The following is a 27238-nucleotide window of genomic DNA, read 5'->3' on the forward strand; positions in this document are numbered from 1 at the left end:
AACGTCAGGTGTCGCCGTGATCTGTCCCTCTCCTCTCCCTCTCCTTCTTCAGGTGAAACAATTTGGAAGGTCTCTTTCCACTCAGGGACTTCAGCTCTATTGAGAATTTCTTTTCTGGCCCAACTCCATTCCTTAATAAATGCCTGTCTTTAAAAAGCATACTAACTCAAAACATACTGGTGCAATCATATGTTGAGATTAGTGAGGCAATCTAAGATGCGGGGGCTTTGTCAGAACTAAACACGACAGGCCGAATGTTTTATTTTGTCTTGTAAGAGATTTCCTCTTTATTAAAAGTTCCCTGGGTAACATAAAGGTTTTTATTTTCTTGAATTGGTTAGTTGTGGCAAATCTCCCCTCTTCTTAGAGCTTAAACAGTTGTGTAGCTATAGAAACTTTTTGAGATTATCCGGTTTAAAAATGTACCTGCTTTAGCTCTCACGATTCCAGTAGGGGAGGAAGGAGGAGGCAACGAGCGGGTCGTTTGGGGGTGATGGGGCGGCTGTGGTTTCTACAACTGCTGCAGCACCATCTCTGCGCTGCTGGGATGGGAAAGGAAGTGGGATCCCTGTGGGGCCAGTGGCGGTGCTGCTGCGGGAGGGTCAGCATCGGAAGGTGATGGAAGATCTAGATAAACAACCCCGACAGCACCATCCAATGGCTGCTGCAAGTGAGAGGGTTCAAGCGGGGCAAGAACGTCCAGCTACAGGGGCGTGAAATCAGAGACTGTGATTGTTAAAGTCCTGAGGGAGCTTTCTCAGGCAGCCTACTATCCTACTAGGACTGGAAGCACCGTTCAAAATATAAGGTGATATCCATGGGCAATCCTAATGATTTGCTGTGACTTTCTGAGTACAGTGGTTCCCTCCAGAAGCAATTACTTGTTTCTTGTGGACTGTGTGAACAAGGGAAAGCGGTCACTGGACACTCCCTGCCCCTTACTGACTTACAAAACCTAATATCTCTAGATTGTTTTCTTCTCGGAGGAAACCACGGATGTGACAGTATCAGTAGAATTTAGAGACTTTATGATGAATTAAAAAAAGATATAACATTAAAGTATGGAAAACTTTCACAGACTGCTTGAACTGTCTATGGATAGCAGTCATCCTGGATGAGAAAATATTCTGCGGTCATGGAGGTTTATCACCAGATCTCCAATCTGTGGAGCGGATTTGGTGAACTAGGCAGCCAATCGATGACCTGGATCAAGCTTGTCTTTGTGATCTTTTGTGGTCTGATCCTGATAAATATGTTTTTGGCTGGGGTTTGAAAATGACAGGGGGTCATGCTTTGCACTGGGTGCAGAAGTGGTTGCAAATCTCTCCATAAGCGTGATTTGGGTCTTATACGTAGAGCCCATCGGTGGTTGAAGATGGATGGACGTTTTTTGCAAAGAGACAGTTGGTCACTCTGTTTTCTGCATCCAGTTATTGTGGAGAGCCTGACAAAGCAGGTGCCATGATGAGTGTGGATGAGACACTAATGTGTTCTCTTCAGACTTTATAGCCTGCAGAGAAAAAGAAGTGCCATGAGACCTGAAATACCTCCAAGGGCTATGATCACAAAGCAAGCAAAGAAGTAAATGTCATTTTGACACTGCCTAGTTGGGACTTGTAATACATAACTTTTATTTTTAAAGCTGTAATGTGTATTGGTCAGCTTACTTAAATAATGTTTGTGGGCCCCCGTTCCATTTTTTACTTTATCAATAGTATTTGTTGATTTTAACAGCACATAAAAGATTCCCTGCTCTCAAGGAAAGATGTTTAATTTTGTTTAGTTCTCTGTTCCTTTTTAGGAATTTTATGATAGTGCTAATTTTAATGAAAGTGCTAAAGCTGTACACCCCAGGACAGTTTATCCTAAGGAATGAGTGTACAATTGATCTTTCTTTAAATTTGGTACAGCTCATGAATAATGTAAATACCCATTTTCTTTAGGATATAAAGAGAGATCTAGGGTGCTCAGTGTGTACATGTTATTGTCATAAAATGCATACTGTTGGATACAAAACACCGTGAACCTTTTTGTTGGCTTGCTTCATAGAAATTGCTCTTTTTCTTGTCTTGTCATGTACAAACTAGTTTTTAGAGTTATCAGCATTAAGAATAACTTTCAACCTTGCCAGCATCACTTGTATGTATATTTAATTAAAGTACACTTTCCCTTGTGATACACTTAAAATGACAGTTAAAGTCATTATTTTAAATGTTTGTGATTCTTTCCTAAAACCAAAATTTCTATTGAAATATATATGGACAGTCTCCTAAGTACAAGGTGACATGATTGTGTATCCCTGCCACCTTCTTGGGGATTCAAAAAGTTTGAATATCAATTAATAACATAGGGCTGTTTGCACTACTAATGATTAAAGTTAATAACATTTTGTAGTATTTTCAGTCTATTCATTAAGTAATCTTTTTACAGTTACATCAGGACTGTACTGTCCATTCATAAAGCTTCAAATTATAAAAACAATACTGTTCTGTATGTGTGACTAGTAATTCTTTCTTTGGCCTACATTCTTTATTCTGTGATGAAGTTGAAGCTTGCAAGTCAAAACAAAGGAACTAACTTACTATCCACTGGTTTATACAGAACTCACAGTATCTATGACTTGTTAAAACTAATATATGTTTTTTAAAAAGGAAAGCGGTTTCAACAGATGACCATGTACAATACCATGTGGGAAAAATGAATTCAGACTTATTTAATGATGAACTTGTTAAAAAAAATTACCTACTTTAAAAAACAAGGAAACTAAGAGAGGTTAAATGAATTATCCAAATTCACATTAAATATTATTTTCCAGTCTTTCTATCTCTGTCTGTATGTGTCTGAAGGAGTACTGCTTTATTTAGTTGGGAAGGAGTTATCAGTTCATAGAGCCTCCATTTCTCTCAGTTTCTAAGATAGACCCCTGCTCCAAAGGTCATGGTGCTGTGCTGTGCTTAGTCTCTTAGTCATGTCCAACTCTTTGTGACCCCATGAACTGTAGCCCGCCAGCTTCCTCTGTCCATGGGGATTCTCCAGGCAAGAATACTGGAGTGGTTTGCCATGCCCTCCTCCAAGGGATCTTCCCAACCCAGGTCACCTGCATTGCAAGTGGATTCTTCACCGTCTGAGACACCAGGGAAGCCCACAGGTCATGGCAAAGATGGTATTGCCAGGAAAACCTGGGCAAATGGCTGCAGCAGACAAATTTTGTATAGAAAATTGTCCTTCTCTATTTCTTCATGTCTTGCCTACATCCTGGCAATCCAATATAATCTAGGCCTGCCCAGAGTGAAATTACCTTCCTGATAATACCTCTTGGTTTCTTGCTCCCAGTTAGAACTATCAGTCACTTGTAAGGTGACTTCCAGGCAAAGGAAGGCTACATCACTATCAAGTAAATGATTGACAGTTGACCTTTCAGGCCATATTTTCATTTTAAAAAATATGGGATGGCTGCTGCTGCTGCTGCTAAGTCACTTCAGTCGTGTCCGACTCTGTGTGACCCCATAGAGGGCAGCCCACCAGGCTCCCCCGTCCCTGGGATTCTCCAGGCAAGAACACTGGAGTGGGTTGCCATTTCCTTCTCCACGGGATAGGTAAAGGAATTTTAAATTTCTGGATTGAGTGGAAGAGATACTTTTAGGAGGATAAGTCTTACTGATACTCTTTGGATAGTCTTTTGCCTCCCTAAAACTCAGTAGGAATAAGGGGTATTTTCTGAAAGGCTACAGACTTATCTAATGGTTGTTAATGTTTCTTAGTAAAGAAGAAGTACATATTTTCCTTGAGAAGTATGGTAGTATATTAAATCCTCCAAAAATTTTTAATAATGAAAACATCAGCAGAGAAATTGTCAATCATGACTGAGTGGCTTTTGCACTTACAGGGTTTCAGTTCATTGTAGGATTTATTTCATTCAGAACTCTGAATCTGTTCATTTGTTTCCTCTAAAAGGAAACCCTGCAGCAGGTGAAAATTATCTCAATAAACAACCCGCTTGTTTTTCTGAATGCAAAGAAGTTTCATACTGATATAATGAACATAATCCAAAAAGAAAATACTGGAAACCAACCACTTGATGAAATCAGAAAGGTAAGGTCAACTCTTTTGATTATGTTATGCTATAGGTAATCCTATATCTTGATACCCCAAAAAGGAATCATGTAAATATAATACCTTATAAAAATGTTTAGAGACCTCTTCCCTCAGTAAAATCTTATATTATGTAATAATTTTTGTCTGGTTCGTATTTAGCTTTTAGGTAGTCACTCTTGTTCATTAATCTGTTCATTTACTCATTAATTCAGCATATATCTAAAGGACATGTGTGTTGTGCTGTTCTGTGCTTAGTCACTTAGTTGTGTCCGACTCTGCAAGCCCAGGCTCCTCTGTCCATGGACTTCTCTAGGAAAGAATACTGGTGTGGTTTGCCATGCCCTCCTCCAGGGGATCTTCCCAACCCAGGGATCGAACCCACGTCTCCCACATTTCAGGCAGATTCTTTACCAACCTACCAGTCTCCTCTGTCCACAGGTTTTCCCAGGCAAGAATACTGGAGCAGGATGCCATTTCCTACTCGGGGTTCTCTCTGACCCAGGATTGAACCCGCGTGTCTTGTGTCTCCTGCACTGGCAGGCGAATTCTTTACCACTGAGCCTCTATATCACCATTAAATATCTCCCTGAATACAGAAGCTTAGAAGGATCTCAGGCTGCTAGTGTTTGATGGATTTGTGCTTATTATTATATAGAGCTACAGGTATTCACTATTCATTACCGTTTTGTGCTCTCACCTTGTGAGAGAAGTTTCATTCTACCATTTATCTAAAATTTTCTTTTACTCAGGCAAGGTGTTTTTCAAAACTAGACTTTGTTTTTGAAACAGTGTTTTAGATTTACGGAAAAATTGAGTAGTTAGTATAGAGAGTTCCTATATATAGAGAGAGTTCCTATATATACCCCGCATTACACAGTTTCCTCTATTATTAACATCTTGCATTAGTGTGATATATTTGTTATAATCAATCAACCAATATGGATCAGTTCAGTTCAGTTCAGTCGCTCAGTCGTGTCCGACTCTCCGCGACCCCATGAATCACAGCACGCCAGGCCTCCCTGTCCATCATTAAGTAAAGTCGGTGCTTTATCTGGGCTTCTCAGGTGGCGCTAGTGGTAAAGAACCCATCTGCCAGTGCAGGAGACTTAAGAGATGTGGGTTTGATCTTTGGGTCAGGAAGATCCCCTGGAGGAAGGCATGACAACCCACTCCAGTGTTCTGGCCTGGAGAATCCCATGGACAGAGGAGCCTGGTGAACTATAGGGCATAGGGTGGCATAGAGTCAGACTGGACTGCAGCGATTTAGCACACATGCTTTTTTAGATTTACTTAGTTCTCCCTTGATACCCTTTCTCTGCTCTAGAATTCCACCCAGTAAATCACGTTACATTTGGTTGTCCTGTCTCCTTAGTTTCCTCTTGACTGTGACAGTTTCTTAGGCTTTCCCTTTACTGAACGGTCTTGACAATTTTGAGTTGTACTGGTCAGATATTTTGTAGAATGCCCCCTGTTGGAATGATCTCTTCTCTCTTGTGACAGCACTGGGGATATGGGTTTTTTCAGGAAGAAAACTATAGAGGTGAGTGACATTTTCATCACATTGTATCAAGGGCACATAATATCAACATTATTTCTCACTGTTGATATTCATCTTGATCTTCTGGATGAGGTAGTATTTGTCAGGGTTCTCCCCTATAAAGCTACTTTATTTCCGCTTCTGCGTGCTGTGCTCTTTGAAAGTGAGTCCCTGTGTGCAGCTTGTCTTTAGGGAATGTGGAGTCATGCTCCACCTTCTTGAGGGTGGACCATTTATATAAACAATTTGAACTTCTTCTGCAGAAGAGATTTCAGACAAGGTATTTTTAAGAGGAGGGAAAGGAAACTCACACTCTTTGGCTGTGTTTCAGGGGCTCGTCTCTTTACCTGGGTTATCTAACGTACTTGTCGTCAGCCCCATGGTGTAACTGACTTTTCCTGAGTGTTACAGGAAAAAAAAAAGATTGAGACTTAGAAAAGTAAAATAACCTGGGGAAAATTATTTGATAACTGTCAGAATCAGACTTAAAATATATAAGCTGTGCCAGTGGGTGAAGTACCAGTGGCTTCCCAGGTAGCTCTAGTAGTGAAGAACACGCCTGCCACTGCAGGAGACTTAAGAGACACGGGTTCGATCCCTGGATAGGGTTTGATCCCTGGGTTGGGAAGATCCCTTGGAGAAGGGCATTGCAACCCACTCAAGTATTGTTCCCTGGAGAATCCCATGGACAGAGGAGCCTGGTGGGCTACAGTCCATAAGGTTGCAGAGTTGGACATGACTGAGCGACTAACATACATACACAGTGGGTTTTAAGAAGGGAAACTGATATTCTGTGGTCACCCTCCAAGGTGAAAACTGAGTTCATGGAAAGCAGTATAATGTAGCAGTTTGGAGCAAGAGGTACAGAGTTGAAAGACATGAACTTAGGTTTTAATTCTTTCTAGCTTTATGATTTGGTCAAACTGTTTAACCATTTCAATCATTAGAAGTCTTCCAAATTTAAAAATTTTCTGACTTTCATATGGAAAATGATGTCAGTAACTTCATAGGATTATTCTGAGAATTAAATGATTAATGTAAAGTTCTTAGTATACAGTAAGTACTCAAGAAATAACAATTGCTATCATCATGAACTGTAATAATAAGACATTTTTGAGAAATATACAGCATGCTTTAATTTTAAAGGCATCAATTATTTTTAATTTCAAAAAAGTTTAATTGTAGGATATAAAGTCATTTTCATTCTCTAGCATTTCCATAAATCGGAATTTTTTTTTCTTGGACATTTCATGAAGCTTCAGATGAACAACTAATTTTTAAAAAATTATTTATTTTTATCGAAGCGTAGTTTATTTACAATGGTTTGTTAGTTTCAAGTGTACAGCATAGTGATTCAGTTACATATATATCTTTTTTTCCTGATTCTTTTCACTTATAGGTTATTGCAAAATACTGAGTATAGCTCCCTGTGCTATACAGTATATCCTTGTTGTTTATTTTATATATAGCAGTGTGTTTGTTCATCGCAAACTCCTAATTTATACCCCCCCACCCTTTTCCCATTGGTCACTGTGAATTTGTTTTCTATGTCTGTGAGTCTATTTCTGTTTTGTATGTAAGTTCCTTTGTATCATTTTTTTTTATTGGATTCCCTGTTTAAGTGATATTATTTGATATTTATCTTTGGCTTACTTCATATTACTCAGCCATAAAAAATAAAATAATGCCATTTATAGCAACATGCATGGACCTCCTACTAAATGAATAGCTGACTTGTGTATAATATGAAATACATATTTGGTGGTTCTCTGAGTACTGTGTTAATGAGGTTAATTTCTGATTGGATACATACATGAAAAACACATGTAAATGTTCACTTCCTGATTAAAAAAAATCAACAATCTTGCAGAAAATGTTCTGAAAAAGAGAGTCTGACTTGATAAATTATCAACTGAGCTAACATAAGCTTAGAGCTAACTTATTATTTCCATTTGTTGTATTTATCATTCTGAAAACTAATTACCGGAGACTATTTTTTGTTGTTGTTATTGTGGAGAAAAGAATGATGCTCTTTTTCAGGGACAGAAATGAGTTTTTATAATGTTATTCATCTTTTTATGTGTTTTTATTTCAGTATGAACAAAGCACATTGCTCAGTTCTCTGAGTGGCATTTGCAATGGTGAGTTAGCATAAAGGAAATCTAAGTGTTCTGACTTGACGGTGGAACAGAAGGTGGAACCTTGCCTTCTTCTCCTTGGGCCTCCTGCCTGTCCCCGCCCTCTCTCCTCCGTGTCTGCCTCTGCCCTCCACTTTCCTCCCTGCTTCTTGCCCGTTCGTCCACCTGGCTGTTTCCTCCCTTCCTCGTCCCCTCCTCTTCTCGTGCTCTGCCCTCCCCATTCCTCCTCCTTCTCTTCTTTGTCTTCCTCCTCACTCTCCTAACTTATTTAGAGATCAGCCTACAAAGGATGAAGGTGTAAAAATTTATTATGAGGCGTTACAAATACCTGAAACAATGGTATTTTTTAAAATGGAAGGAAATACAATGTCCATCAATCAGAATACACAACGTTGAAAAGATGTCAGTTCTCAAATTTTGTTATAGATATAAACTGAGTCACAATTAAAATTCCAATAGGACATTTTAATGGCAGTTGATAAACTCATTCTAAATTTTGTACAAAACTCAAATGGCCAAGAATAGGCACAGCTGTTGAACTATATGAACAAGAGGGAGAGCTTGTTTTCTTCTGTATGTATAAATGTATTATAAAGCCTTAATAATCAGTGCAGTGTGCTGCTGGCTCAGAGATAAATGAACAGGTCAACAGGACAGAGCAGAGAATACAAAAGTGAGGAAAAGCTCACGTATATTGGTGTTTTACTTGTGACAAATGTGGAACTGCAGAGCAGTGAGCAAAAGACTGTCATTAATATACAATGATGAGACAGTCACACACCCATGATGAATGGAATTAGACCTTCATCCTATCCCATCCCATCATCCCATCTCCCAAATCAGTACCAGCTCAAAGTCCTAAGAGTGGTAGACAAACTATAAATTTAAAAGAAAATATAGGAGAATATGTACAAGAAATGTTAAACATTATCATTAAACTTCATTAGATTATGAAGAGTTTGGTTTACCAAATGTCATCATATGAAGCACGAAAAGATAAGCCAGAGTAAAAGAAGATAGACATAATTTATAAAATGGAGAAAGAATTGTACTTCCCAACATATGAAGGAATAAAAACGGCAGATGACCTGTTAGAAAAATGCGCAAGACACATGAACAGGCATTCCACAAAAAGAGACATTTTCAAATTTACTAATAAGCATATGCAGATATGCTTACTTAAATTCACTGATGTTATTCATAATACTTGAGGAAATATAGATTAACTTCACAATAAATAACACAATATATATGATAGTTTTTAAAGTCTGTCAATACCAAGTATTGGTGAGAATATAAACAAAAAGCCTCTTGCAATGCTAGTGGGAGTGTAAACTGTGACAACTACTTTGGGAAACGGTTTGGTAAAATCATATGAAGTTCAGGATACACAAACCAGCAATTCCACACCCAGTTTACATTCTAACAAGTTACATAAACAAGAATGTTCAAACAGTATTGTTTTTAACAATCCAAACCTGAAAACAGTTCGTATTTCGAAAAAAAAATTAGCTGGTATGTATAAGTATGAAACATTTATACATTTGAATTTTTAGTTGATATATTTATTATATGGTATACATATACAATAATGAAAGCTAGATGAGTCTTATAAACATAACTGGGCCAAAGTGAAAATGCAAAGGAAAGCATAAAATTCAAATTCTATTATATAAACTTAAAAAAATGCAGGAAAAGGTGACATACTGATTTTGGCTCTTCTAAAGACAATAAAAAAGGGAGCCTCTTAATATCTGCACCTGGTCTTTTCTGATTTCTCATGACAAATTTGTGGGCTTCCCTGGTGGCTCAGATGGTAAAGCGTCTACCTGCAATGCGGGAGACTCAGGTTCGATTCCTGGGTCGGCAAGATCCCCTGGAGAAGGAGATGGCAACCCACTCCAATATTCTTGCCTGGAAAATTCCGTGGATTGAGGAGCCTTGTGGGCTACAGCCCATGTGGTCACAAAGAGTCGGGCATGACTGAGTGAGTTAACTTTCACTTTCTTTTCATGACAAATTTGCTTTCTTCTACTTTGTGCTCTGAGAGGATGCTTGTATAATGCTGTATTGCACTTATTTAATGGTTGTTTCTTGCAAGTCTTTCTCTTTTGCTAGTCTGAGAAGTTTGCAAGGGCACTGTCACCTCTGCATCCCTAGATCAGGCCCACTTTGCAGAGAGCAGTAGCTGATTGACATGGTCACCCTTGCTGTGTCCCTGGGAAGCCTTTGGGATCCAGGTGCCCTTTAATAGTAGCTGGGACTGGTTGACCGGAGTGCTTTCCTGGTATTCTCCTTCTCTCTCCTCTCTTCTGACACTCCAGAGTATCCTGAGTTCCCCTGCCTCTCTCTCTTGTTCGGGAACAGCATCCAGCTGTCACTTCCCTGTGCTTTAAATGCTCAGCTTTCTTTCATTGCTCGTGTTCTTGATTTCCTCTCAAAGTTTAAATAGTAAATCCTGTGACTCTTGGTTTTGTTGTGTTTACACTTTCACTTCTGTTACTCTGAGTCTATCCTTAATCGTGTTCAAGATGGATTAGTGTGGCTTTCCTATTTTTTTTCTGCTATGAGACAGTCTTGGTCATACTCCATGAATAGGGAGCACCCAGTTTCCTGTGATTACAGAAGATAAAATTAATTTATCAAGGCTCTTCCTCCTATGAGCCAAAGTAACCTGAGAATCTTCTAAACAGGGAGCTGTAATAAGCTATTACAAATGGTTGGTGTTGACTGGGAGTTGGTGATGGACAGGGAAGCCTGGCCTGCTGCAGTCTATGGGGTCGCAAAGAGCCTGATGTGGCTGAGCAACTGAGCTGAATTGAACTGACACAGAAGCTGAGATGCAGTTGCCATCCTGGCTTTATTCTATTCTGTGATAACAGACTAACCCTAAAAGGAAACAAAACACTTCTTAGGCATTAGCGATCACTTCAGAGGATCAAGTGCCCCGTCCTCAGCTTGACACCTAAAACCCTTCCGTATCTTCTTAAACTGATTTCCCTTTTACTACACGTCGCACAAGTTCTCTATACCAGTCAGATGAATCAGTTTTCATGGCTCCTACATCTAATTTAATCATTCCTGGATCTAATTCTTTTTTTAAATATTTATTTATTTTAATTGGAGGATAATTACTTTACAATAATGTGGTGGTTTTTGCCATACACTGACATGAATCAGCCATGGGTGTCCGTGTGTCCCCCATCCCAAAGCCCCCTCCCACTTCCCTCCCCATCCCATCCCTCTGGGTTGTCCCAGTGCAGCTGGATCTAATTCTTTATTCATATTCTCCCTTCTAGAACAATCTACTTGTTTGCCAATCCAAATATTACACTTTCTTCAAGGTTTAATAGAGAAGAAAAGTGAGTCAAAGGGACATATTCTTTGGCAAACTCATTAGGTAGAAAAAGAAGTCAACCGGATCCATAGAGGAAAATATACAATGAAGTGCCACTTATAATTCAGTTCCTTCAGCTGTAAAATGGAAATTTAGTAACATGGAGAGACTACCACAAGCCTCACTCAATCACATATCACTTTATATAGTTATAAAGTTGTTTTATTCATGCACATTTTTCTCCTAATTATATTTTTAAGGGAAGAGTTGCATTTTTAATGCCCATTGCATTATCCTTTCTTGTCCAGTGAACACTTGGTCAGTGAATGAAAATTAACACTGCTAATATTTGTATAGCACTTCCAAGTTTTCAAAGGATATTCTTCTAGATAGATGAAATAGAGAAATGGTAATTATCATTTTCAAATAGGTAATAGGATACTCTCAGTTTTACTGATGAAGAAGCTGAGGCCCACTCTTGCTTTCTGAGGGGGTCTGTATGCTGCCTATTGAATATGTATCTCTCTAAATAAACTTACTTTCACTTAAAAAAAATTGAGGCCCTAGATAACTAACTTTCTCAGGATCATGCAGTTGGCTAGGGGCAGAGGAGGACCTCAAGGCCCCGTTGAAGGCCAATGTGTATAGGAAAGGGTGCTTAAAGCTGCGATTTGAGAGTTCGGAGCCAGATGCAGTCTGCAGAAACACAGCCAGGAAGGGTGGATTGGTGCTAATCCAGAGAAAAGGAGGTGACAGAGAGTGGCACTTTTCTCTGCTTTGGTTGCAAGCTTGTGCAAATGGAGATGAAGATGGACTTAAAAGAGATTTCAGTGTGTAATTAACATAACCAGCACTGTTTGGGTATTGAGGGAAGGAGGAGGGAAATACAAATGATGATTCAAAACTCTGAAACTCTCAGACTGGGATAATATGAAATCCAGGAGGGTAGCTGAAAGGAAAGGGGAGTTTATTTCAGGAGATGGTGAATTTATGATACTGGAAAACCTTCAGGAGATATCCTTGGGTTTTAGGGACCATTGAATAGATCTGGAAATAACTAAAGCAAAGGGAAATGTTAGCTGGGTGAGGGAGTAGGAAAGAAGGAAGAGAATAAATAATACCCCCTCCTGTAAACAGTCTTTACAGAAGAGGAAGAATTGATTGAATAAACTAAATAAACTTACAAACCATGTAAATAATAAGATGGAAGTCATCATATTTTTCTGAAGGAAAACAGAAATTGCTCAAACGTGAAGAAATTTCCCATTACCACGTTCAGGAAATTGTGTCCCAAAGCACGTTAGTCACATTGTGCCGTCACCAAGGGGCGCCCCGTCAACACCGTCCTCAGCGTCATGATGTTTCGGGTTCACCTCCACCACCTTCTTACCTTCAAGTTATCCTGTAAGTCTCAGCTTCTTTGTCCCATTCTTCCTTCCATTCCTGTGTTAATTAATAAATGTCCGTGTTCACTTAGCACATCTTTCTTGTATTTAGTAAGTCCTAGGCGCAAGGGACTGCGGAGCCTGGTAGGCTGCAGTCCGTGGGGTCGCTAAGGGTCGGACACGACTGAGCGACTTCACTGTCCCTTTTCACTTGCATGCATTGGAGAAGGAAATGGCAACCCACTCCAGTGTTCTTGCCTGGAGAACCCCAGGGACGGGGGAGCCTGGTGGGCTTCCATCTCTGGGGTCACACAGAGTCGGACACGACTGAAGTGACTTAGCAGCAGCAGCAGGGACAAGGGTGGGTGCTGTATGTTCAAGGATGAGAAAGCAGGTGGATTTCTGTCATCACAGGCCCTGAAGCCCAAGTTGGTTCCCCTCCCTCAACTTCCCCCATCCTCTTCCAGTACCCTAGATGAGCTGTACTTTGTTTGGAGGCTCCGGGGGAGAGTCCTGTTACTTCCTCACCCTTTCAGCTTCTGGAGGCCATCCACAGTCCTCGGGTCACATCCTTCCGTCTGTCTTCAAACCAGCAGTGTTGACATCTTCAAACCTCTCTCTGACCTCTTCTTCCATCACCACATCTCCTTCTTTGCCTCTGACCTTCCTGCTTCCCAGTGATAAGAACCCGAGGAACATTGGACTTCCCCTCCACCCGGGGTAATTGAGGATAATCTCATTCAGGATTCTTAATTTAATCAAGTCTGCGACATTCCTTTGACCATGTAAGGCAACATATCCCACAGGTTCTAGGGATTAAGCTATGGCCGTCACTGGGGGCCATTTTTCTGTCTACAATATCCCGTCTATCCTGTACCTCCTGAGTGCTTTCTGCATAGCTTTCCAGCCTTGGTAACACTCCAGATTACTAGTCCAACTGGCTGGTTTCTCAGCTTACCTGTGAGTCTGCTGAGAGTAGGGGCCATTATCTCTCTCGTCCATCATTCTCCTTGTATTTCTTAGGACAGCACTTAGAATGAGCACGCGCCACAGCTATATTAACCAATTGCTTGAATGAATGAGTAAAAGAGATAATGTATACAGTAATATGTACACATGTTTTCCAAAGATAGTGCTTTGGTTTGTCCTAAATATTTCTGATTCCTTATTTTCTCGAGAAGTTAGAGATGTAAATCTGTTTCTCAATAATTACTTGATATCAACAGAAAACGCCTTCTTTTAAAAAATTATGAGCGACTCACAAACTGCCAGAAACCTTTTGAAGTATAAAAAAGCACTCCTAAATTATGCATCTATGAGTACTTTTTAATTAAACAAGTTAATGAATATTCCACAGGAGAGAGCTGGCTTGCACAGTCTGGAGTTAATCACCCACCCACACCTGATGGTTAATTTCTTTCTTTATTTTTCTTTGATTTTTGTAGATAAAGCTCATCATTTACCACATCCCCCGTGAGTATATATTAGTTATCTCCTTTGCACATGCTCCAAGCTTACCTCATTTTGCTTAAGACATATTAGCTGTTCATTCAGTTTTCTACAACAATATGAATTTTATTGCACTGATTGATTTACTTGGAAGCTTAGAACACAAGTATATATTAACAGTCATAGAATCAGCACAATGACAGAACTGAGAGGATACTATATAAAAGAAAACTTCACTTATTTTTGGAAAGATTTCAGAAATGTCCATTGTATTTAAGTTTTCATTTGAGGGAATTGGTAACTTTGCCATTAACAATGTCTTTTTTATTTACAAAAAAAAAAATGAACTGCTTCTCTTAAAAAAAAAAACCTTACTTAAATTATTATTCACAACTACATGGCACAGTTCTTTTGTTTTATTTCTTTTGGCCAGTCTGAAAATGTGCATATATTTTGATTAAAGGAACACAAAAGAGGAACCTCAGATGTAAAAATGAAGGACAAAGCAAGCACACTCTGAAACAAAAGAAAAATTTTTGTTTTACTATTGATTAAACCCAAACATTTTTAGTTAGCAATCTATCATCACTTAAATTATGAAATAATTACGAGAAAATATAGAGAACGGCAAGTATAATTTATAAGTGAAATAAATAGGATAGAAAAGAAAAAAAGCCACCTTCTTTCTTAAATAATTTTCTGTATCCTTTTACTACCATTTCCTAGTCATTTAGATTAGTGATCAATCTCTCTAAATAATATGCATAGTTTTTTCACTGGATTATTAAGTTCAGATTGACAAGTAAAATTGCTTATGAAACTAGTAGTGACTTTCTGAAGCACTGAATTGATAGAAATTCTAGGGTCTTCTTTGAACTGACTGGGAAAAAGTACCATGATTGATTAGCCATGTTTGGATTATTAAAGAATAGGGATGATAGAATGCATGTCATAAATTTAGTTGCAGATAATAATTTATGCACCTCCTTCATGAAAAGCAATTATAAATAAAATAGTTGTTAATTTTTTCTAGATTATATTGAGTATATATATTGAATTATATTCAATTTTACCAATGACAATTATGTTTTCTAGTAAATGAAGAATAAGGCTTAAAGATCGCAAAGAATTCATAATTTAATTTGGCTAGATTAGATATTAATAACTTTTTCTACATAAATTTTTGGACTAAGAATTTTAGATTTAGCTTTTTTGTATGTTCAGTTCAGTTGCTCAGTTGTGTCCGACTCTCCGCGACCCCATGAATCACAGCACTTTAAAAGACTATAAGGAGATGGAAAAAAAGACTTCATTAGTTTTGTTATCAAATTGCATCATCACTGTCATTTTAAGATCTATTGCTAAATATGTCAGAGGGTTAAGTCATTTATTTAATCCAAGCTATTGAATTTTTTTAATATTACTGATTATTTTCCTTGTGTTTAGCAAGAGTAACCAGATTTACATAATGGTGTGTTGGTAAATCCAAAAAACTTTTTGAGTGAAGAATATGGCATGGGGTGGTGAAGAAGTGTGAATTGTTGCACTTGCCAATTTCCATGGTGTAAATATTTTCAAGCTACCACCATGCTGTCATTAAATGTGGAACTTGAAAAGATATGTCCACAGTTGACATGCTGAAAAGATGTCAAAATAGCTGGACTGAGTTGTCTTCTAAAAAATCATATACGTTTTATTTTCTAAAACAGATATATTCAGAAGTATTGCATAGAAACCCTTCAAATTTTGAACTCCATGGTACATTGCAAATGATTAGTCTATATCTAACTTTGTAAGGATACACATCTAATCTATTATATATATTTTATGCATGTATGCATGTGGATTATTGAACTTTTGTAGGAAAGATTATCTGATATTCAGTTGTTAAAGATTCTTATACTCTGAAAATTCAACAAAATGTTTCCAAATTGGATAAAACATGTTTATGAATCATAAAAAATTTGCAAGGAAGTACATATCACAGACAAATAATGAGCCAAATGTCTCAGCAAATCTTTTAATATTTCTTTAGTAATTATTCTTCTGTAGCTCTAAATAAAATGGAATAAAAGTATTTCTAAACTAATTAATGTAGTGTCAACCTATGTATATGTGTTTGTGTGTGTCTGTTTGTGAGACTAGGAGATAAAAGGAATAAATATCAATCAATGTGCCACTGTTTGTCCTTGCCTAGGACTCATATTTTTATTTTTCCTGTGATCTTAAAACCACTCTCCAATCTCTGATAATAGCAATGACATATATTATATCTGAGGATATAAATAAGAGCCCTTCTGTAGTAAGGCTTGGTCCTATTTTCAGGCAAATATTGAATGATAATGATTACTGCTGAGTGGTCAGTGGATGAGCTAAGTTGTGATCACTTTTCATTTTGCTTGAAGTTCTAATTTACCATTTTGAGCGAATGGTAGCATAGCCTGAACCTGTAGTTACCTTCATAGCTCTCCTCACGGGGGAAAAAGGGAAGCAGAAGGCACTACTGGAGTACCTGGCGTGTGGCACTAAATTTTTAAAAATAGTAAATTTTAAAAAATACACTTTTACATTTATTTGGCTGTGCTGGGTCTTAGCTGCAGCACACGGGTTCTTAGATCTTTGTTGCAGCACGTGGGATCTTTAGTTGTGGCAGGAGAACTTCTGGTTGCAGCATGTGAACCCTTAGTTGCGGCATGTGGGACTAGCTCCCTGACCAGAGATCAAACCTGGACCCCTGCATTGGGAGCATGGTGTCCTAGCCACTGGACCACCAGGGTAGTCCCCCCCATAAATATTGATTGAATGGGACAGGAGAATTTTGAGATCTTTAACTATCATCAGTGTTTAATTACAGTTGTTCATATGATTGGGATGCTTACATTTCTGTATTACTTCTACTTTTGGAATTAAATATAGGCTGTTAAATTCAAGGCTACTTTTGCATGAAGCCTTCCCTGGTTGCACCAGAGGGACATCTTCTTATTGTAAATTTCCATTCTCTTTCATTTTTAATCATATGCTATTTACCAATATTATCCTTGGCTCTCAAGTTATGTAGTAATAATTACCTGAAATAGTATTGGAATAATAAAAAATCAGAGTTCAAAAATAATTAGTAGCCAACTGAAAATGTAAAATTAAAAGTGTTTGGAATTGATTTTGTTAAACATTCCCTGAGCCATCCAGGGATTCCCTGGTGGCTCAGACGGTAAAGCGTCTACTTGCAATGCAGGAGACTCGGGTTCGATCCCTGGGTCGGGAAGATCCCCTGGAGAAGGAAATGGCAACCCACTCCAGTACTCTTGCCTAGAAAATTCCACGGATGGAGGAGGCTGGTGGGCTACAGTCCATGGGGTTGCAAAGAGTTGGACACGACTCAGTGATTTCACTTTATTAAAACATTAGGCCACTGCTGATCTTCCCAATGTTCAACGAAGTCAGTAGTGAAAATCTCTAAGAATTCTCTCTGATTCAACTCTGTTCCTCTTACAGAAGAAGCTGCCCAGCCCTGCCTGAATCCAAAGTGTTCTTTAATCCTGGATTGCGGTGGATTGACCTTTTCTGACTATACTGGAGTCTCCATGCTGGTTGAGGTATTTGTGCAGCTTGTGTTTGGACTGATTCTTTCCCTTCTCTTTAGGAACAGTGTTTTCACGGACTCTTTCTCAACTCTGAGGTTGTGACCATGCTTGTCTCAGTACTCATCTCACCCGTTCTCCCCAAAGGACATAGACTTTGTGCCTTCCACTACTGTAGATTTCTTTTCAGGAGATTTCGTGATGTTTCCAGCTGTGCGTGTATCAGGAGGGTATAAGGGGAGTGGAGTAGATATTCATGTGGGCATGGATTTTTGCATTTTCAGTTAACTACTAATTATTTTTGAACTTTGACTTTTGATTATTCCAATATTATCTGAGAATATGTATTTGAGATGTAGTGGGCTTAGTCCATGCTGGGCAGTCAACTCCTAGGCTTCTAGAAATAAGGAGAAAAGCCCCCTCCATGAGCAAGTGCCCTGAAGTTGGCAGGATATGGTCTTTCATATCATGGATGAGTACAGTATGACCTGAATCCATTCCTGGCCTGAATTATTGAGAAACTACCTCACAGGCAGGGATAGGTGGAGCTTTGGAAGCTCAGAGGAGAGCACAGCGACAGGTGTGTGTAAAGCAAAGTAGAGAGATTTCAGCACAGAAATCGGCACCGACCAATGTTTCCCAGCCTGAGATGCTTGACTGCACGGCCGCCCACCATGGCGAGGGGGGCTGGGTGCTGAGGCACAGGCTTCAGGGGTCTGACCCCGGGAGAGGACTGGGATTGACCGCTGTAAAGACACTCTGAGGGGGCTCGTACGACACAGCTGAGGGAAAAGCCTGGGACTGCCAGAGGGGTAACAGGTCATTGCCTCCACCTCTGCATGCTTACAGATGTTAGGACACCGCCTTCGCCAGTGCCCGTGGTGGGACTGGCTGCAGCTGTGGTCTGCAACCCCAGAGGGATTTTGGCTGGCTGCTACCAAGGCCGACGTGAGTGCCAGAGGCTGGACAAGTCACGGCTCTAGTCTGCAGCCTCAGAGGTGGACACACTGGCCAGCCACTGGAAAGGCCAGCATGAGTCCCAGAGGCAGAACTAGCCTCAGAGGCAGGCACGCCGGCCAGCTGCCATCAAGGCCAGTGGGAGTGCCAGAGGCAGGGGATGAGCAGCACTGCAAGCCCAACCCCAGGGGCTGCAGGTGCAGGCAGCAGCGAGCAGGCACAGGTCATAGCCCGCCCCTTCCTGGAGCTTGTGCACCTCGCTATTGCTGAAGTTCCCACGTCCAGGGGCCAGTTCCCCTGGGAGTCTGCTTGACCTGCCTCAGGCTGCAGCAACACTCGAAGGCCTTTACCACCCCAGGCCCTCCCCGCACATTCTGCTTGCTCCTGCCATATCCCTCCCTCTTCCCAGCCCAGCTGAGTAAGTGAGGTCCGGTAAGCCTCTGCTTCTGCCCCATCTTGTCTAGGTGGGAAACAGATACCAAAGCATAGCCTACAGAGGCAGGGCCAAACCAACGTGAGCCCCAGAGGCTGTGTGACCAAAGAGGAAGTGAATTTCCTCCTGCAGCCACAGGAGCAGCAGATTGCTGCTGCTGCTGCTGCGTTGCTTCAGTTGTATCCGACTCTGTGCGACCCCATAGACGGCAGCCCACCAGGCTCCGCCGTCCCTGGGATTCTCCAGGCAAGAACACTGGAGTGGGTTGCCATTTCCTTCTCCAATAGCTACCTTCTTTAGATACTGTAAATCAAGACTTACAGTTAGTAAATATGAGGAAGGGGTTAACTATTCCCACTGAGTTTAAGGTCTAAGATTGGAAATTCAGAGTAATTCAAATAATCTAAGTACTGGGAATGCTAAGAAAGAAAAATTTTTAAGTTTGTCTTATTTAAAAATGCTACACAATAGAATGAAGGGATCAACTGATGCATAAATTTGAAGAAAATGACATTTGTGCTTCTGTATACACACAACCAGCTGGTTTTTATTAGTTTGCCACTTTTAGTTTCCTTATCACTGTTTATTTCATTATGATTACAGTAAATTATGATATGTGTTAAGAACATAGACTTTAAAGATGGACAAATTCTGGGTCCACATCTTAGCTGGATAACTAGTTCTAGGATCTGGATTTTAAGTATTTGTTTGCTCGGGTTGCTACTACTTGAGAATTTCTAGGACTTAAAGAAGGCAGGACCCTGCAGTATGCCAAGAAAATTAGCTAGGATCTCTCATCTTGATGGACCATAAAAATGGTCATCAATTTGACTTTGATTGTAGTGAGGTTTTCAATTTACCATCCACGGATGGAGTTTAGAGGCACCATGAATATATATAAATAACAAAACATTAAAGTAAGCAGATTTCATCATTTTCACAAATGGGTCTTTGACTTCCAATAAGACAGTTGAAAACAATTTTATATTATTCTTACAGGGAGGGAAAGGTGGTGTGTTTATTTTTATTAAATAAAGTGGAGAATGTAAGCAGCAAAACTGATTTACATAAAAGGTAAATGTTTGCTGGCATCCATCTTCCTTCGCGAAGACCATCTCTTTTATAGAAGTGAGTCAGAGTATGCCTGATTGTGTTACAGTGCCACCCCCTGGTGGTACAACATCATTTTTTTTTTTGAGCTAGAAATTCTCCCTTCTGAGGTTCTTATTTGTTCCTGTCAGCTATCCTGAATTAATTGTGGGTGTATTATTTTAATTCTTCCAGGTTTACACGGACTGTAAGAACAAGAGTGTGGATGTGTCTTTGGTCCATTGCACAAGTAAGGGAATATCCTTGACTGACACTGGACCTGACCCTTCTGCTGCCACATGAATCCTTATATCACTTGTGCTTTCTTATAGCTTCCTTGATAAAAGCAATAAAGTACTGTGGAAACCTAGATTCAGAGAAACCAGTTTTTTTTGAATCAGTATCTGCTGCGATAAGTAACATGAATTTAAGTAAGGTGAGTTGAACAAGTTGGTGTGCCAGAATCATAAGAAAATTGGAATGTAGAATCAAGGGCTTTGTGATTTTTATGTTAGACTATTTATTGTCCCATTTGCATCTGAAAACCTATTAAAATGTGTCCCCTCCTCAGAGTCCTCTGCTCCAAGCAAAGAAATATTTTCATTCCCTTTTTGGACAACGTATGAACATTGTTTAAGAATTTGGAGTTTCCAGCAATATCACTGTTTAAAGGATCTGGTGATCACCTATTAAGTGCAAACTGCTTGATTATAAAATAAATGCATCTTCCAGGATCCACTATCCTGGAAGTTGGAATCTACCTCTGTCAAATACAAAAACTCGAAATGTAACCAAATAGCTCTTTGCTTTGATACCCTTTACTATAAGCTCATATTGCCATTTTTGGAAACAGTATTTGCAGAATCCAGCACTCACATGGTCTGAAGTGTCAAAGTTATCTTCTAATACTGGGCCGTATGGTTAATTTTAGAACTATCCTTAGAAATTTGTTTTCCCACAATTTTTTTTTATCTTGAATTGTTTTGCCTTTCTTTATTCCTGGAACAGCATTTATTGTCTCCCTAGGTCATCCTCATTACATGCAACCAGTATGCATGTAGAACAGTATGCATTTACAAAGTAATAAAAATTAAAAAATAATAATGCTATTATTATTATTTATACTACTATTACTACTAAATATTACATATTATGAACATTCATTGAGTGCTCATTATGTTCCAAGACTATGCTAAGAACTTTACCTATATTTCTTCACTAAACTCACCACAAGCTTATGAAGTAGATACTATTATTTAACCTATTGTTAGAAATGAGGAAACTGAGGTTCAGGGAAGTTATACCATTTGTAAGTGGTAGAGCCAGTTTCAAAGTCAGCAGTCTGGCCTGGCACTTGGAGCTATAAACTTCTATACTCTGATGCCTCAGAGAATATCCATTTTCTTAGCTTGACTAGACAGCTGGCTTCAGTTTCTAATGTTCTTTTCCGTTCCGTTCCGTTGCTCAGTCGTGTCCGACTCTTTGCGACCCCGTGGACTGTAGCCTACCAGGCTTCTCCGTCCATGGGATTCTCCAGGCAAGAATACTGGAGTGGGCTACCATTTCCTTCTCCAGGGGAATCTTCCCGACCCAGGGATCGAACCCAGGTCTCCCGCATTGGAGGCAGACGCTTTAACCTCTGAGCCACCAGGGAAGCCCAATGTTCTTTTACCTACAGTTATCCTACAGTTATCAACTTAAAGTTAAGTAGCAAGTGGGGTTTCCCAGGTGGCTCAGTGGTAAAGAATCCACCTGCCAATGCAAGAGCCACAGGAGACGCAGGTTTGATCCATGGGTCAGGAAGAGCCCCTGGAGGAGGAAATGGTAACCCACTCCAAATTTCTTGCCTGTAGAATTCTATGAACAGAGGAGCCTGGCAGGTTACACTTTGTGCGGTTGCCAGGAGTCAGACATGACTGAGTGAAGGCGCGCGCACACACACACACACACACCCCAAACCCAGTATTCTTGCCTGGAAAATTCCATAGACAGTGGCACCTGGCCGGCTGCAGTCCATGGGGTCATCCATGGGATCACAAAAGAGTCAGACACACACTTAGAGACTAAACAAGAAAACAACAAGTAGCAAGTGCTAATTTCTTTCTCTTCTATTTCAGAATTTGAGCATACTCAGTGACCACAGTGAAATCTGAGACTCTTTTGCTGCAGTACCGTTCTTTTCTTTAACAACTTCCCTGAAAATGCCATACTCAAGTGTTTTGCACAAACTTTTTTGTTGTGTAGAACCTACAAATGACCTTTGTGATGAATGTGTGACTTTGTAACTGCATAACCACTGCTCAAGGTTTGCCAACAATTTAATCTTTGTCAGTAAGTAAATTCACTTTGTAGGTTACTGTATAGTTATTTTATAAAAATCAGTATGCATTTAGTTTTAGTGTACTGAAAGATAAACATGAATTTATTTCCTTTTTTTATACCACAATATTTTGTGTTAATTTAGTTTTAAGTTGACTTGTAAAAGTGAGAAGTACTTTGTCATATTATAGGAGATTTAGAACATTTGCAAGTCATATGTAAAAATGCAGGATCATATGTAACTAATACAAAGAAACAACTTATCAAGTGTGCCATTTTCCCCTACCAAAAAAGTCATTAAATATCAATAAGCCATGAAATATTCATGTAATATGATATGAAATTCACAGAAAGTAAGTCAAGCAAAAACAAATGACAAATTGGAAACCATCCTTCTTCATATCTATGCATGGAAGTCTTCAGGAATGTTTTTACATCACCAGTATCCCAGTGAAATCAAGTTCTTGACTTTGGTTTTGTTGTGACTATTAAAAATGTTTAGGATCTTCAGACTTTAGCCCTAGTTTGCACATCCCCACCCATAAAAGTTTCTATTTTAAGCTTAAGTTTTGTTGGAACTAGAAAATGTGGAAGTTGCACATTTTATATTTTTTCACAAATATGATTTATAGATGAGAAAGTATCAACAGCAGAATAACTGTGCTATTCCAATATAGGATTAACTATAGTAGTTTGAAATTTTCCTATTTCAGAGAGATAGTCAATATACTATAATACATTTATCTGTATAAGATAGATAGATCTCCATAGAATGCTTTATTTTTTTTCTTTTGTTAGAGAAGAGCTTAGATAAATGCTTATCTGTAAACCCAGTAAATCAACAGAGTAATTGACAAGTAAAACCACAGGCTAGGCTGACTTGTATAAGTTACTGTTTTCATGTTTCTGCATATATTTTAAATCGCATATAGTTTTATATGTTTACCTAGCAATTTGATTTATCTATGAAGAAATATTGCTTTCAAAAATAGGTATAGATACATGCATTAATCTTAAGGCATTTTAGCTGTTCTAGAAATTAACAATTAACAAAAAGCCATGTACTTTGAAGTGAATTTGAGAAAGAGTTTGCAAACAAAATTAAAAGGCTTTAATTTTAGGTCATTTAGGTGTTTTTCTGGACATCTGTAGGAGAAAATTCTAATATCTGCCAAGTGATGTAATGGTCCCTAGCAAATGTATAACAAACATTCATATGGCCCTTGTTTTTACCATTAAATCCTAAGCAGACAGTGTAAAAGAGGAATAATAAACATTTCAAATTTTTATAACTTATTTAGCTATGTTAATTTTGATTGACATGAAATACAAAGATAGTTTTTGTCCCACAAGAAGCCTCAATCCCTTCATCACTAATTTGGAATGAAATGAGTGAAGCCAATTTTCCGTCCCATCAATACTGTTCTAAAGAAAGGTGGAAGTAATAGTTGAAAGTAAACTTTCCTTAAAAAGAGGAATTTCACTCTGCTTTGTCTGATTAAATTATTCCAGTTGTGGATGGTGGCAACAGTCACCATCTCTAATCCATTGGTCATGGGCACATAAATTGATGTATGTCTATGCAAATTTGGCCTATTATTAAATTTATGCACTGTAGACATTTTCTAATTTGTTAGAGATTATGGACTGTAGATGGAATTAACATCATTACAGTTTATCAACTGACAGTTTCTTCTATTTTTTTATTGAAGCTAGCACACAACTGCTTGAGAAGATGTATTTGAATGCATTTCAGTGTTTATAGTAGATATTTAATGGATAAAACTTAAAAGTCATAACTTTCATCAAATATTATTGTTTTCAAAGTAAAAGAAGATCAAAACAAAGGTACCATAAACCCTTTGTTCTAAGGCTTATCCTGCATGCTAAGGTCACAGTGACTGTAGACCTGGAGGAACTCCCTGGAATTAAGTTTTGAGAGCCCAATGATTCAATATGAGTTTCACACACACAAGATCCTAAAATATAGATGTTTATTTCAAAACAGATACTGACAATAGAAAATCTACAATAAAGTCCTGATGCTAAGAATGTTTCTAATCATGTTGAACTATTTTTATGAGATTGCTTATTTTTGTATATGATAAACTACTTACATATTACTTATGGTAAATAAAATAAGGAAAAATTAAAACTGACCTATATAAAGTGTTAAGGACTTAACAGAGTGACATATAATATATAAATTAACCATAAAGCAAGTAACCAGGAAAAGACTGTTGATATTACATTTATACAGATTAAATGTCCTTAGTTCACCATTTGTCTTTCATTTTAAAGATTTTTTGCCCCCAATTGTATGATTCTAGTGTTAAAAGTCTAACTTGAATTACTTTGCATTAATTTATTTGACAGATCTCTATTGTGTAAATGCGTAATGAATGAGAAAAGAGATCTCTCTTTTTTAATGAAAATGTTAATGTTAATACCCTGTGTGGGTGATGTTTGACATTTAGTGTTTACCCAAATATGTTGATATGTTTTTGAATATACGTATGACTGGAAGTGCATGTTCTGAATTCTGCAATAGGGATGATCATCTAATTCAACATAGACTATCCTTTTGATGGTGATTTTCTGGCCAGTTTTTCAATAGGGAGTTTAGCGAGGCTTGCACAATCTAAAGATTTTTAGTTACAAATCATATCATCTAATATGTCATACTTATATTTTTATATTTTTCAATACAATTAATTTTAAAATAATCCTTTGCACTGACTCAGCATATAACAACCAATTTACATGGAAAATTAACTGAAATGTGATTACTGTATTTAAATGGATTTCTCTCTATTATTTCAAAGTACTTACTGAGGAGCAAATAGTACATTTTACTTGCTTAGACTGACCTACAAAGTATTATGTGTTGAAAATTAGTGGATTCAATATTCTTTGTAATTTATCCTTACAAAATTTCAGCCTAAAATTGTGAAGTGTCGTGTGTCAATTTACAGAAGTTTAATAAAGCTACTTTTTGCTGCAACACTGCTGCTGCTGCTGCTGCTAAGTCACTTCAGTCGTGCCCGACTCTGTGTGACCCCACAGACGGAAGCCCACCAGGCTCCCCAGTCCCTGGGATTCTCCAGGCAAGAACACTGGAGTGGGTTGCCATTTCCTTCTCCAATGTGTGAAAGTGAAAAGTGAAAGTGAAGTCGCTCAGTCGTGTCCAACCCTTAGCGACCCCATGGACTGCAGCCTACCAGGCTCCTCCATCCATGGGATTTTCCAGGCAAGAGTACTGGAGTGGCTTGCCATTGCCTTCTCCCAAACTTTTACACAATCCTTTACACCAAGTTTAAATCCTTTCTTGTTCTAATTTTAATTAATATGTAATTTAATTTGTTAATTTGTTTGGCTCTTCGTTTATATGCTGTTGTTTGTCTTTTCTGAGTTTCTAGGCTGAGTTCAATATTCTCCAGCATTTTAAAGGTTACTGCTCAAAGAACAAGAAGATAAGGCTCTCTTCCAGGTGTTGGAGATATAGCAGTGACTAAAGCAGGAAAATAAAAAAAAAAAATCCCTGCCCTTATGGAGCTTACATTCTTACTGGGGAAGACAACATAAATGGAATAAATTTTAAATACCTTTAAGTTAAATGAAAATATGTGCTGAGAATAAGAACAAATTAAGGAAAGAGGATAAAATGTATGGCAGAATGTGGGTGTTGTGTCCTGAGATAGACTGGCAGGCATGGTGACTAATGAGAATGTCTTAGTAAGCTCAGGCTGCTGTAATCAAATAGCACAGACCGCAGAGTTAAACAATAGACATTTATCTCTCAAAATTCAGTAGGCTGGGAAGTCAAAAATCGAAGTAGCACCTGACTCAGCTTCTGATGAGAGCTTGTTTTGTGTCTTGTAGACAGCTACCTTCTTGCTGTCCTCACATGCCCTCACATGTTGGAAAGAGAGTGCTGTCTTGTTTCGCTTCTAAAGGATCCTATAATTCTGTAAGCTTAGGACTTCACCCTTATGACCTTATTTAATCTTTATTACTTCCCTATATGCTTAACCTCCACATACAGTTACAATGGGTTTAGGGAAACACAAGTCCATACCACGGAGTTATACATATCTTCTATATTAAAACATTTCTTTTTATGTCTGAAAATTAGGCTTGCTGGAATTTTATGTTAGGTTGGCTAAAACGTTCATTTGGGTTTTTCTGTAAGATGTTACAAAAAACCCATGTGAACTTTTTGGCTAACCCAATGTTTAACATAATGCTTTTGCATCAAAAACATGACAAATAATTGTGAACTGTCTGGCTAAAGTATTTTAATGCTAGAGACATAGGTTAGCATAGACATTACCAGCCATATCTGGCTACTGAGATGAGATTCTGGACGTGAAACATAGTGAAGTGGTCAGGAACAGGTTTGCAGTATACCAACGGCTATTCGAAAGCTGAGACATCATATTCTGGTGATGGTTTCTAAGGATTAGCCATCCTGTTATAAAGAGGATTGGATTAGTTAGCTCTCCTTTAGTTATCACGTTGTTTTAAAGAAAATAACAGAGGTGTGCTCAATTCTGCCAGCTGCCACAGAGGCAGACGCAGAACGGAGTCCTGATGCTAACCACAGTGAGAGCTTTCCTTGTTCTTGCTTGTTTGTTGTTTACTGAGAAGAAAAGAATAGTAGGTTACTGCACGATGAGCTAAGTGCTGTGCAATGATGGCTTTCAGGGTGCTCACTATGCAGAAATCATCACTGATTTTCTACTCATTCCACACTAGGAAGTTTGTTTTGGTCAAACTTACTTCCTTTCTGTCCTTAATAATAAAGACCATTCTCTCTACTAAGTATAGAAAGCTTTTTAGTACTTTTTCTTTTTTCCTATTTGGTACCTTGTGTTTTTATGGCCACATCTAGAAACTGGCTAATAAATAAGTCTAGTGA

The 27238-nt window shown here is 38.6% G+C and overlaps 1 protein-coding gene and 1 pseudogene across 2 annotated transcripts in view; both read left to right on the top strand.

Annotated features, from left to right (window-relative positions):
- SLC26A7 (solute carrier family 26 member 7) overlaps positions 1-25309 on the top strand; it is a 137411-nt gene extending 112102 nt beyond the window's left edge. For both annotated transcript variants that reach the window (XM_055432638.2, XM_055432640.2), the window contains 6 exons: positions 3955-4092; positions 7728-7773; positions 17434-17534; positions 20194-20248; positions 20331-20434; positions 22116-25309. In XM_055432638.2, coding sequence (XP_055288613.2) covers positions 3955-4092; positions 7728-7773; positions 17434-17534; positions 20194-20248; positions 20331-20434; positions 22116-22151 — 480 coding nt within the window. In that variant the 3' untranslated portion in view covers positions 22152-25309. The remainder of the gene's footprint in view (positions 1-3954; positions 4093-7727; positions 7774-17433; positions 17535-20193; positions 20249-20330; positions 20435-22115) is intronic.
- On the top strand, positions 619-1678 carry LOC129560487 (serine/threonine-protein phosphatase PP1-gamma catalytic subunit pseudogene; annotated as a pseudogene).
- Positions 25310-27238: the final 1929 nt, after the last annotated feature.

This window comes from Moschus berezovskii, chromosome 16, assembly GCF_049115385.1.
Source record: "Moschus berezovskii isolate FMDL1 chromosome 16, NW_MosBer_1.0, whole genome shotgun sequence".
NCBI classification, from domain to species: domain Eukaryota; kingdom Metazoa; phylum Chordata; class Mammalia; order Artiodactyla; family Moschidae; genus Moschus; species Moschus berezovskii.